General features: G+C 47.5%; 1 protein-coding gene across 1 annotated transcript; it reads left to right on the forward strand.

Annotated features, from left to right (window-relative positions):
* Positions 1 to 657: 657 nt before the first annotated feature.
* LOC118097806 (caM kinase-like vesicle-associated protein) lies at positions 658 to 11,422 on the forward strand. Its single transcript, XM_035141050.2, has 10 exons — positions 658 to 996; positions 2,386 to 2,517; positions 5,449 to 5,523; positions 6,308 to 6,446; positions 6,631 to 6,751; positions 7,113 to 7,188; positions 7,681 to 7,817; positions 8,759 to 8,837; positions 10,395 to 10,482; positions 11,035 to 11,422. The coding sequence occupies exons 1-10, from the start codon at positions 902 to 904 to the stop codon at positions 11,236 to 11,238; spliced, it is 1,146 nt and encodes a 381-aa protein (XP_034996941.2). The 5' UTR covers positions 658 to 901; the 3' UTR covers positions 11,239 to 11,422.
* Positions 11,423 to 13,308: the final 1,886 nt, after the last annotated feature.

Raw genomic sequence — 13,308 nt, forward strand, 5'->3', positions numbered from 1 at the left:
CACTGCGAGAAGTGAGGTTACAGGGAACCAGACAGAGGGCCTTCTTGGTAGTGGCACCCGCCCTGTGGAACGCCCTCCCAGCAGATGTCAAGGCAATAAACAACTATTTTACATTTAGAAGACAACTGAAGGCGGCCCTGTTTAGGGAAGTTTTTAATGTTTGATGCTGTACTGTTTTTAATATTCTGCTCTTGTTTAGAACTGTTTTGCTGGTTTTTATAACTGTACGATTAGATTGTGGCAACCTGCCCTGGGATCAGACCCTATTTCCCAGGGACAGCCCTTTATGGAAGCCATTCCAGTTTCTAATTTGATCCCAGAATGTTCCTATTTTCTTTAGGGTATCCCTATTTTCATCAGAGAAATGTTAGTGGGTAGGGAGTTAGGTGACTCCTGAGCCAGGGAGATAAGTAACTACACAAGCTGGTCTTTGACCGTGATATTATATTATTATTATTATTATTATTATTACACAACCTTTAGAAGACATCGGAAGGCAGCCCTGGATAGGGAAGTTTTTAAACGTTTAATATTTTCTTATGTTTTTATATTTGTTGGAAGCCGCCCAGAGTGGCTGTGGCAAATTATCATTACATTATTATGGATTATGGCACCCCTATTTTCACCAGAGAAATGTTGGAGGGTATGTGAGACTTTTTGGTGAAGGGTGAGTAAGAAATCTAAAGAAGGAAGATTTGGGGAAGATCCACAAACGCTTTGCATGATGTGTTCAGATGGATCTGGGAATGTCTTATGCCTGATACCCTAGAAGGCTGCTGCAAGTCAGAGCAGCAAATACTGGGCTAGATCATGTGCCAGGGGCCTGGCATGGTGGCCCCCTCCTCCCTGTGTCCCCAGATTACACTGGGAATCCTTTCAGCCCACTTTGCTTTTCCTCAGGATGCCGTTTGGCTGCCTTGGACTTCGGGATGACAAGAACTACAACAGCCTCTCTGACATCATGGACAAGTATGAGATCGGGCAGCTGCTGCGGGCGTAAGTAGGGTAGCAGGATGAAGAGCCCCGGGCTGAAGATGCGCAGCTCCCTGTGGCCTCCGGAGAAGGACCCCAAGGGAGCAAAGGAGCATGGTCCCTGGCAGGCTGGGCTGTGGAGGGCGGGTCTTCATGTCCTGTCCCAGCAGCCGGCCAGACACCATGCAGCAGCATCCTTTCTTCTCTTTCGCACTGCCATCCTGCACCCGGCAGCCTCAGAGCAGCCACAGCATCTTCTCACCCTTGCCTGGCACACATGGAAGTTGGCACTTGGCAGTAGGACAGAGCTCTTGGCCTCGTGTCTCTCATGCCACTGCTTTGTGGCTGCCCAGCCCTTGAGCCCTTGAGCCCCTTCCTTCCCCTTGCTCTGCTCAAATTGCCCTTCAGAGCCCCTGACGCACATGATGGCTATGTACTTTTAAAGCACATTTCCCCCCAAAGAATGCTGGGAACTGTAGCTTATCCTTTACAAAGCTTTAATTCACAGCACCCTTAACAAACAGCAGTTCCCAAGATTCCCTGGGGTGTAGGGTGTGCTCTAAATGCCTGACTCATATGCCGCCAGTGAGCAAGGGAGGGACAGTTAGCCGCTCCGGCGATCATTGCTCTCGTTTTAGCCCATGCCCTGCCTGCCATTTTGCCACAAGTGAGCAGGAAGAAGAAGCGCAGGGCTTCTCCAAAATGGCCTCCTATGCTGGGAAGGGTCCATGAAGTGGCTGCTGGGAGAGACAGGCTAAAGGCCAGAGTCCCTTCAGGGCAGCGCAGGCAGCAAATGTCCCACCAGCTATTTGGCATCTTCAATACACCACAACCATTTTTCAAACTCGCCCAGCCACCTCTGGATTTGGTTTGGTCATTGCATTTACTTCATGCCTTCCCTCCGAGGAGCTAAAGGCAGCCCATGTCCTCCCTTTCTCCTCACAACAACCTTGAGGTGGTGATAGGCCAAAGTCACCAAGTGAGTTTCATGGCTGATGGGGATTTGAAGCCTGGTCTCCCATGAATGGGGCATCCTCCAAAAGTTCCATCAACCCCACCCAGCATGGCCAAAGGTCAAGGATGATGGGACTTGTAGTCCATCAATATCAGGTGGGTCAAAGGTTCCCCATTCCTCCCTCCCCTAATTGCTATGCTACACTCCATAAAGTGGCCCCAAACCCAAAGCATGGAGAACTGATTTATTAATGTTTATATCAGCCATGGCAGCTGAAAGGGCCCTCTAAAGTCTGAGGCAACAGGGCACAGACTACCACCTTTCTGCCCCACTTGCTTGCTTCCCCAAGACATGATCTGGCCAGCCACTAGAGAAAGCAAGATGCTGAACGAGGCAGAAACAGAGCAGCTCTCACAGCGAAAGCGGGTTTCTTTTTTGCCCCCCCCCCTGTCCCACAGGAAGGAGTTCTGCGAGATTTGTGTGGCCCGCGAACGCCAGACAGACAGACTGTATATCTGTAAGAAATTTCTCAAGAAAGACGGGCGCAAGGTGCGAAGGGCAGCCAAGAATGAAATCCTCATCCTGAAGATGTACGTGCCTGAGAGGGGGGTTTGGGGTGTGTGTGCTGGGAGTCATTCACACTTGCCCTCGCCCTGCCGCTCCCCCCCCCCCCCCGAGGAAACCTGAATGCGGGTTTCCCCGGGTCAAGTGGCAGGGTAAGCAGAATGGGTGGGTAGAAATAAATTATTATTATTATTATTATTATTATTATTATTATTATTATTATTACCTCCCCCAAGTCCCTTTGCCAAGAGTCCCTCCATCCTGCAGGCAGCCCCGGTTGGCGTGCCTGTGCCAGTGAACTCCTGGGTGCTCCCTGGCCCTCATCTGTGTATAAAGCTCCAGTGTTTTCTCTGCTGTTCTGGGGAAAAGAAGCTGTGCTTCTGTAAATCATAACACTCTCTGTAGCTTCTTTTCAGCAAACTGCCAAGTTGACAGACTGCAGAGCGAGTTCATGGCCCCCGAGCCAGAGTTAAGCTCGCAGCTAAATGTTCAGTTATAGCAACGGAAGTGAGGCGTCGGGGCCGGGGAGCTTCAGGATTGTGAGGAAATGAGACAGGGAGACTGGGGGACATGAAAGGAGAATAAAAATATTCACGAAAGCAAATGTATCAGGACAAAAAGATTGCCATCTGTTGTGGGGGGCGGGTTTCCACTGGAAAGACTCCTCTGGTCTTTAACCATTGGTCTTTACAATATGGTTTGGAGGCTGATCGGTTTAAGAAATATTGAGGCAGAAATTCCACAGATAAAGCTTTCTCTTCACCTGTTCTGCATGCTGAGAAAATCACCACTTGTTGAAAACTGCACCAGGTGGGGTGATGGTGGAAATACATCTATCCTACCTAGCAAGGGCCAAGCAAGGAAGCTAAAATTTAGAGCAGAGAAGGCAGGACATCCTGGTGGAGTAACCACAAGGTGTGCCAAATGTGAAATGCCTGGTTCTTACACTGCACCAAAGGTGAGGAACCTATGGGTCCATTTTGGCTCATCATATCCTTCTCGCTCAGCTGTTCCTGGTAAACGGGGGGGGGGGGCATATGCTGCTCCAGGATCTGGAAGGTGTTTGTATTAAAGCCCTTCTAAAATGGAGGGTCCCCTGTGGTAAGTGGGTGAATATGAACTTCCCCTGTGTGGTCTGGGGCATTTGTGTTATTTGTGCTATTAAATATATAACAAAGAATTTGTATACCACCTAATCATAAAAACCTCTAAGCAGCTTATGGAAGATATAAAATGACATTAAAATAATCAGTAACAACCGGAAATTAAAAACAAGACATAACCAATTGTAAGTAAAGCCAGCAATTATACACCCCCCCAAATAAAATTACATATTAAAATACATGTCAACTTTACATATCTTGGAAGCCTTGCCTAAACAAAAACACCTTTAGCAGACACCAAGAGCAATAAAGTGAAGGTGTCTGTCTAATGTCAATTGGCAGGGAGTTCCAGAGGATAAATGCTGCAGCACTGAAAGATTGCTGAGAACTGCAAAACAAACATTAAGTGGCATTTATAATCCCAGTGGTTTCTGGCACTGTGATTGTTTCATTAACATTTTTACCCCCCCCCATGTATCACGAAATTCAAAGTGGTTAATAATAATAATAATAATAATAATAATAATAATAATAATTTGTTATTTATACCCCAGCCATTCGGCTGGATTTCCCCACGCACTCTGGGCCAGCCCCCAACAAATTAAAAACAGAATAAAATGGGGTTTATGTTGCATAGCTGTCCACTTTCGGATTTGAAAATAAGGTCAGCAGCAGCCTCACCTGTCCCGGGGACAGACTACGGTATATCTAACAATCCAGGATAGCAGTGGGAAACAGAGCTGGAATAAGGGAATTTCCAGCAAAAAAGGGGAAGGCTGACAGCTGTGCCTTGGAATAAGGGAGTTTCCTGCAAAAAAAGGGGGAAGGCTGACAGCTATGGTTTATGTGGGGTTCCCAAGTTCTTCAGGCCGTGGATGAAACTACATGTGACACAGAGCTCTGTGAGGATATGTGATTTCCCATACCAACAGAGAGTACAACTGAAGTAGAAGACTCGTGTGAGGAGAGAGGGCCCTGCCGCTTTCTATTCATGCCACACCCAGCCTTGAAAATCATGCCTAATCTGCTTTTAACTGCACCAGGGGGACAGGCTTCATGTTGTGGGGAACAGAACCTCAGTTAGTTAAGTTTTTTTATTGTTTTACTTGATGGGGGGCAGGTGCCTCCCTGCCCCCCCCAGCTACGCCCATGCTGTTGAACCTAGCTTTTACAGTTAATTTTGCTGCTAATGGCAACAGATTTCATGCCTGCTAAAGACAACCTGAACTTGGTTAACTGCCAGGTATCCCTGTTTCTGCTTTGTAGTTGCAGAGCCCGACCCATGTGAACACTCACCTTCATTTTGTGCTAGCATTTGCTGGGGGGAAAGGATGAATATTAATATTTTTCTTTAAGCGGGTCTCCGTTTCTGCAAGGCAGAAAGAAAGAAAGAAAGAAAGAAAGAAAGAAAGAAAGAAAGAAAGAAAGAAAGAAAGAAAGAAAGAAAGAAAGCCTAAGGCAGAGGGAGCCAAAAGGAAAAGGTGGCAGCCCCTCCCTCACCTGTCTCCATCCCAAATTGCAAGCAGCCCACCCCTCCCTGCATCTCTGTTTGCCACCATCCAAGCTGTGCGCTTGATTCCTCACCTCACCAGAGCTGGATTTAGCCTCTTTAGACGTCTAAAGGCCAGGCATGCATTATTGACGAGGGCCTTGGGGGCTGGCTGGGATTTCTGCTGACTTGGTCTTTGTACAAATGGTCCCTCAGATGCAAACAACAAAGCCAAGCTGGCAGGGGACAGGCAGGCAGCAAGAATGGTGGAAGGAGTCAGATCAGGAGAGAGGGGGGGGAATGAGACAGAGGGGTGGGGAGTGGAGCAGGACAGGAGCTCATGCATCTCTGCATTTTTCTTCCAGGGTGAATCACCCCAACATCTTGCAACTGATTGATACCTTTGAGACAAGGAAGGAATTCTACATCATCCAGGAACTGTAAGTTTCACTGGGAGGTGGAGACGTATTATGCCATGTCAGGCACAAATGTGCCCAAAAAGCAGCTGGTTGAGAGGGCAAGGAGCCCTTCCACCTGCCCTGAACACCATCATCACCTCATCCCACCTGAAGGGTTTGGGGCAGGTTAGAACAATTAAAGCACAATGTTAAAAGCAGTTAAAAAAACTTACCACCACAGAAATAATGCCAGGGCCATTTCAATTTGGGTAAAGGTGATTAAACCATGCCAGGCGTTTTTGTGCACTTGACTGGGTATTGAGAATTGCTTGGCTGGGCTGTGTCTTTGAACTCTGATAATGCCTCACTTGCCCAAGTGGAGGCTAGACAGGGGCATATTTAAAGCTATCTCACTTTGCAAAAGTAACATTTGCATTAGCTGCTCTGCCCACTTTTGCCTCTGGATGTTTGCAGATCTCTACTACTTTTATATCCCACCTTGACTCCAAGGAACTCAAGGTAGCAAACATGGTCCTCCCCTTGTCCATTTTACCCTCACAACAACCCTGTGAAGTAGGTCAGGCTGGCTGCCTCACTTAAGGTCACCCAGTGAGCGTTGTGGCTGAGTGGGGATTTGAACTCTGATCTCCCGGGGTCCTAGTCTTTGGAAGAGCAAAGTAAGAATCACTTGGGCTGTCACCTTTCTGCAATCCATGCTGTTATTTTGGCTACTCCGAATCCAGCAGTGCCCAGCGGGGAATGGGGTGTGTTGCCCGATTTCCGTTGATTCCGCAGCTCACGCTGGATTCTGTTGTGTCACCTGCAGGGCCACTGGTGGGGATGTTTTTGACTGGATCCTGGACCAGGGCTACTACACGGAAAAGGATGCCAGCAATGTTGTCCGGCAAGTGCTGGAGGCATTGGCCTATTTACATAACCTGCACATAGTTCATCGCAATCTCAAGGTAAGGAAAGATTCCCAGGCCTGACATGCTCAGAGTGACCTCCCTCCCTCTGATGGTCCTTCCACTCTTCCAACAAGAGGAAAGTGCCCAGAGGTACCCTGAACACATTTGTACTGCAATGTGCTGTTTTAGGGTTGGGGAGAGAGGATGGCTAACTTTGTTCACCTGTCTCTGCTGCCCCCAGCTGGAGAATCTCATGTACTACAACCAGAACAATCGCTCCAAGGTGGTACTGCGGGATTTTTACCTCTCACGCTTCGAGAACGGGGCCATCACAGAACCATGCGGGACCCCTGAATATTTGGGTACGGATATGTCTTTCCCTTTCTGGATTAAAAGCTAAGAGGCATGATTTCTCCTCCCCTGCACAGCTCTAACTGGCCTTCATGGCACACCCACAGAAACTAGGAGCTTTGTAGGCTGCCCAACACTTTTCCCTCAGAGGCAATAATTCAACAGATAGAGCCGTCCTTCTGGCACAGAGACACAGTGACAAAGAAGACATTGCCTTTTGCATTTCTGCCTTCCATACCTTGGCCGGGTAGGGGCGGCTGGGAAGGTGAAAAACGGCAGCCTTAGCACCTGACTCCGAATGCCACTAGTTTTATCTTAACCACCTCTTAAATGTTTTCCCCCTCTGACCCATATATATATATCTCCCCACAGCTCCTGAAGTGGTTGCTCGGCAGCGCTATGGACGTCCTGTTGACTGCTGGGCTGTTGGAGTTATCATGTTTATTCTGTGAGTTCCACCAGCGTTGTGTGTGTGTGTGTGTGTGTGCGTAAAAGGTAGGCAGAAAGGAACCTTGGAATGGCCAAAGTGGCAGACTCACAACAAGCTTGACAGACCTGGTTAGCCATACACCTGACCCACAGGTACAGCCTCTGAGATTAGCAGGCACAAAGCACAGGGCCTTCAGGGCAGGTCTTCAGATGTTCCTTGAAGACTCATTTCTTCCCATCTGCCTTTCTTTGGCCACATTTTTTACTGCTGATTCCTGAGACTAGGTGCTTCCTTATGATCCTGTATTCTTATTTAACTTTTTAACCACTCAACTCTATCCCCACTGGATCTCCTTTAGTTATATGCTGCCTTGAGAGGCTATTCCCTGAGAGGTGGAATATATGATTATTTTTCAATGATGTGTTTGAGTTAGAATTGCTTGGGTCCAAGTCTTCTGTTGCCTTCTGTAATGATTTGATTCGCCCCCATTACTTGCCCCCCAAAAAACAGGCTGTCAGGGAACCCCCCGTTCTACGACGACACAGATGATGAGAACAGCAACAGCCACAACCGCCGGATATTCCGCAAAATTCTGGCTGGGGACTACGACTTTGACTCCCCCTATTGGGATGACATCTCTCCTGCTGGTAAGAGAGGGAGGCCTGGCCAGGAACTGACTCGATTCTGACCCGACTCCTCTAGCCTGGTCTAGGCACGCAAGTGAATATGACAGTAGAATTCCAATATGGCAAAGTGTGCAACTTCAGGCTTCAAGTGGGAAGGACATTGGTTGTTAATATAAAACTATGCCTGTTTGTTTAAATGAAGGAAGGAAGGAAGGAAGCACACATGGGGAAAGCATCTTCTAGCACAATCTTCTGTGTGGGTTGATTTGGTTAAAAGGAAAACAGATATGGTATAATAAAAGAATTCCCTGGATGCCAAGCTCCGGGTTTAAGGCAAGTACAGTCGTACCTCGGAAGTTGAACAGAATCCGTTCGACTTCTAAAATGTTCGACTTCCAAAGTGCGGCTTCTGATTAGCTGCAGGAAGTTCCTGCAGCCAGTTGGAAGCTGTGGAAGCCCCATCAGACTTTCAGCTTCCAAAAGAACATTCAATAACCGGAACACTCACTTCCAGTTTTTGATCGTTCGGGAGCTGAAAAGTTCGACTCCCAAGGGGTTCAGGAGCCGAAGTACGACTGTACTCTTTGGCAAGAGAGCCTCAGCAGATTTTAAATCACAAAACTTGCAGGACCAATATAAACCTGGCAGGACAACTTACTCTATGGTCTTAACCCCTTCATGCATTAATCAGACTTAAGCATGTTGGTTATATGAGGCTGGCTGGGTATCTCACACACTGTGCTGGTGTTCTATCCACCCCCCAAAAATACATAAGGGAGAATTCAAAATGTATGCTCCTCTTGTTACTTGAAATGGTAAAGTCCATTCTACAATGGAACATGTATTCCCACCTTGCTCTGGGTCACCGGGGGGGACAGGGACGGGGACAGAGACAGAGACGACAATTGTTCACTTTCTTTAATGTTTCCCACCAACCACCCTTTTCCTTTCTTCCCTTGCAGCCAAAAAATTGGTGTCACAGCTTATGGAAGTTGACCAGGACCAACGAATCACTGCCCAGGAGGCACTGGGACATATCTGGTGAGAATTCACCATTTGTGGGACCCTCTGAACATACATGTGGAACGCCCTTCCATCAGATATCGAGGAAATAAGCAGCTATCCTAGTTTTAAAAGTCATCTGAAGGCAGCCCTGTTTAGGGAAGTTTTTAATATTTAATGCTGTATTGTTTTAATTATTGATTGGGAGCTGCCCAGAGTGGCTGGGGAGACTTAGCCAGATGGGCGGGGTACAAATAAATTATTATTATTATTATTATTATTATTATTATTATTATTATGTGCATGGGGGAAATTGCTTGCTTGTTACATATTGCAGCATTAATTAGATGACTATGAATGAAACAAAATTCTATCAATACTAGCAGGACGTGTGTGAATGTGTGTGGAAAACATGCCTATGACCTGCCCCATTTCTTCCCCATCCGTATTTTCCTCCTGCCTTTCATTAACAAACTGGAGTGACCGGCTTAGTACTATGTGTGAACCAGCACCCATAAGCTGTTTCTGCTGAACAAACTATGAGCCACAGGGCCAGTTCTACCATTAGGAAGAGTGACACAATGGCTTCAGGCAACAGATTCTGAGGAGCAATGGGAACAGCCCTGCAGCTCTTCCCCCTGAGCCCCCTGGACATACCCTTCTTTTGTGAACTGAGTGTGCCAGGAGGCCTACCCTGCACCCTCATAACTACCCTTCTCCCTGCAGGTATGGCAGAGCATATGATCCCAATACTAGCATTGAAGTAAGACTAGCTGACCTCTGAACATGGAATAGGAGAAGGGTGCGACAGTATTTTGTCCATTTGAGGCAGCCTAATGACTTGGGCTTGTCCTGGCAAGCAGGAAGCCAGGAAAAATTATTGGCTTCCACTCCTGGTGGTGTTTTTGTTTTTGTTTTTGAGAGAGAAACAAACGGCAAGTGCTGGTTTGGGAATGCTTCTTCTGAAAGAGCAACCCACTGTGTCATATCATTCAAGCTCAGCCTGACATCCTCATTGTACAGCCTGGACAAGTGTCCACTATGGCGAGACCTATCAGGGTGTACTTATGCTCCTTGTCTGACCTCAGATAACATACCCAAGTACAGACCACTCTCTGGAGGTGACAAACTAGTGCAATGGGTGCCTAGGACTTTCAATCAGTCCACCTGGAGGGAATATTTCATCCCACATCCAGCCTCTCTCTGGGGCTCCATAAGATATGTTCAGGTGTACAGATCCTTGGGAGAGGCTTTTTTCTGACCTGCTAACATCTGAATTTGGCAAGAGCTTGGGAGGGAGAGGGCCTCCTCAATGGCTGCTCCCAGGTTCTGCTAGCAAATACATTTTAATTTAGATAAGCCTTTGGCCCATAAGCTGTATGTAGTCATTGGTGTTCACTGACTGTTTTTTTTTAAATTAACTAAATATGCCTCCCACAACCTTGCCAACTTGCAGGTTTCCCCAAAGTCTTTTTCTTCTTTCTGGTTCTTGTCTAAGAACACTAGGAAAACCAGGTGGTAAAAACACTGCATTGTCCCTGTATTATTGAAAACCTACACTCTCTCACCTGCAATTCTACCTTCTTTACCTCTCAGGATATCTGGAAACATTGCCTCTGAAAAGAACCTCAAGGAAGGGGTCTGCGCCCAGATTGAAAAGAACTTTGCCAAGGCCAAATGGAGGGTGAGTGAGTCACATGTCACATGGTGGCGCTGTGGGGAAGGAAGGGGAGTAGAGAGCAGTGGTCAGCCACTTGATCTTAGCCAAAAGGCTGAGAAGCTATTGAAATCCAGCAATTTTGATCAGAGTCCCCCTGGCTCCAAATGCAGCTCCCTCGCCAGAGGCAAAGTTGGAGGAAGAAGGGCATGGGATCAGTCAGAAATATGTATCTTATTAAAAAACAGCTCATGCCTTTCTCCTGAAATAGTACAGCACTTGTGGAAATCGACAAGATTAGTGTCCCATGTGAAGAATGTGTCCTAGCCCAGACACTGCATGTGGTGCTTCTTTGGTCCAGTCAGTCTTAGCTGGAATCCAACTGGGCAGCAACCATTTTACCATGACCCACCGGTGGGTTCTGATCCACAGGCTGAAGACCTCTGATCTAGGAGGGGTAATAAGAATTATGATGTTGTAGGAAGCAGATACACTGCAGGGGAGTCTAGGGAACCAGGAAGTGTTCTGGGGCACTGGGGGCTGGGGGGCCAGTCTTTGACATTGCCCTTCTCTTTGCAGAAAGCCATTCGTGTTACTACGTTCATGCAACGTCTCCGGGCTCCCGATGCCGGTGGCCGTCTGCCCGTGACTCCCCGTTCCTCCATGAGCGTTGCTCATGAGGTCACCATTGAGGCACCCAGGCTGGCCGAACGTTTGGAGACTCCATGCGCACCGCAGGAGCAGCAGAACAAGACAGAGGAAGTGACGGAGGTGGAGGAATAATGGCCCCTGCTTCCCCAACCCCATATTCTGGTGCCTTCTCTGCTCTTGGAAGGGATGGGTGGGGTCTGTGGGATGGTAGTTAGGGTAGTTATGGGGCAAGGAACTTGGGAGACCCTTAGCAGTGTTATTCCCTCCCCGCACCCCTGCCATTGGTCAGGAGCAGGAGCTATTTGGATGGACAGGCAACTAGGAGAGATGGAGCGACCCCACAGAGATGTGTAGGGGAAGGGAGGAATGAGCATAAGAAATATGGTAGGATAGGGTGGTGGTCAGCTATCCCACCCCCAGCTCCCTGGAAAATGCACCTGTCTGAGCAGAAGGGGGGAGACTTCTTTCTAGGTGCCAGCTGGGCCCCTTGCCATATTGCATCCACCACCCCAACGCCAATGCGGAATGCCTTGCAGAGTGACCGTCTCTCCCAGGCCTCATGGATCCACATTCCACACATCTGCATCCTGGCTGTTGCAATGTCACAAGGGCTTCGGAGGAGTTCCCTTCCTCCACAAAGAAGTTGGAAGTATGAGCCAAGAAGGGGAATATGCCAAGCATTTGCAAACATCAGCCAATAATGGAATGGGGAGCACTTTCAGGTGTTGGAGAAGAATCCTTTGCATGTGGAAAGGATCTGTTTCCCAGCCTTTCCCTGTTCTATGTGCCCAGTCTTGCATTTCACTTTTAGCAGGGGCAGCAACAGCAGCCAGGTGGGAAACTTGTTACAGACGACTGCCCTCCTGGTTTGGATCCCCAACCTCAACTGGACTGTGCAGGGGAGGGGCAAGAGAGGTGCATGTCTAAGCCAGCTGCATGTTTTATGAAGATGCTATTTTAATACAGAAACCTCCCCGCTGCCCCTCCCCGGTGCTGTCTTTCCCCTCTCCCGGGGCAGCTCTGGGAAATAAAAAATAAACAGTCTCTGGTTACTGATGATCTCTTTTTGTTGATGGTGAGTGTTATTATTGAGGTAATTGGTATTAGAATCCTTAAACAAGGTGTGGGAGAACGGCCTATTTTGAATTCTACCCCCCACTCCAAATCCGTATATAGTAAATACAGTTCCCTGCTTTCTGTTGGCTTGATTATGTAATTTGCAGTCCTGCAATAATGCTGCCATCTGATTTCTTTAAACAGCAGAGGAGTCTTCGGGGGCTGAAACAAGCCAAATGTGGGAAGAGGAAGCAGATAGGGAGGCTTCCCTTATACTAAAACGGGCTGTTGTCCATCTTAGCTCAGTATTTCTAGTGACTGGCAATGGCTCTCCCAATGTTTCAGGCAGGGAGTCTAGATCAAACCAAAGGAGTAATCTAGAATGACATTGGCCTTTCTGTTCATAGGTTCTTTAAAAATTAAAAATGTGATGTTTTTGAGCTCAAGCCAGCCTAGGCACATGCTGTCCTGGAAGCAAGTATGCAATTCCCCCATTTCAAATACAGGTATATGGTAATGGGGTCTCAACTGGTGGCGACTGACTAGGAATGGAGTTGTAGTGGCTGGTGATGATGCTGAAAAGCATGTGGCAGATTGAAAAGCCAAATTCCATGTTAGGAGTCATTAAGAAAGGAATGGAAAATAAATTTGCCAATATCATAATGCAGTTATACAAATCTATGCTGCAACCACACTTGGTATATCATGTAGAGTTCTGGTCACCTGACCTCAAAAAAGATATTGCAGAGCTGGAAAAGGTCCAGGTGAAATTCTCAAGAGCAACTCTCCCACACAGACAGGGTTGCAACATTTTAAGTTTTTTAGTTCAGAAAAAAAAGAAGCAAGGGTTGGGCCGCAGCAGAGGTAGAGAAGATGTGTGGAGAAGATGCTTGGTATGGAGAAAGCAGATAGCGAGAAGTTTTTCTCATAATTCTAGAGCCAGCCAATGAAGCTGAATGTTGGAAGATTCAGAAGAGAAGAAAGTCCTTTACACAGGGCACTGGTAAACTATGGCATTTGCTCTCCTAAGGCATAGTGAGAGTCACCAATCTAGATAGCTTTCAAAGAGGATTAGACAAATTCATGGAGGACAACGGCTGTCAACGATGTTCTGTCTCTGTTGCTGGAGGCAGGACTGCCTCTCAA

The sequence above is a fragment of the Zootoca vivipara genome, chromosome 16 (assembly GCF_963506605.1).
Source record: "Zootoca vivipara chromosome 16, rZooViv1.1, whole genome shotgun sequence".
Lineage (NCBI taxonomy): Eukaryota > Metazoa > Chordata > Lepidosauria > Squamata > Lacertidae > Zootoca > Zootoca vivipara.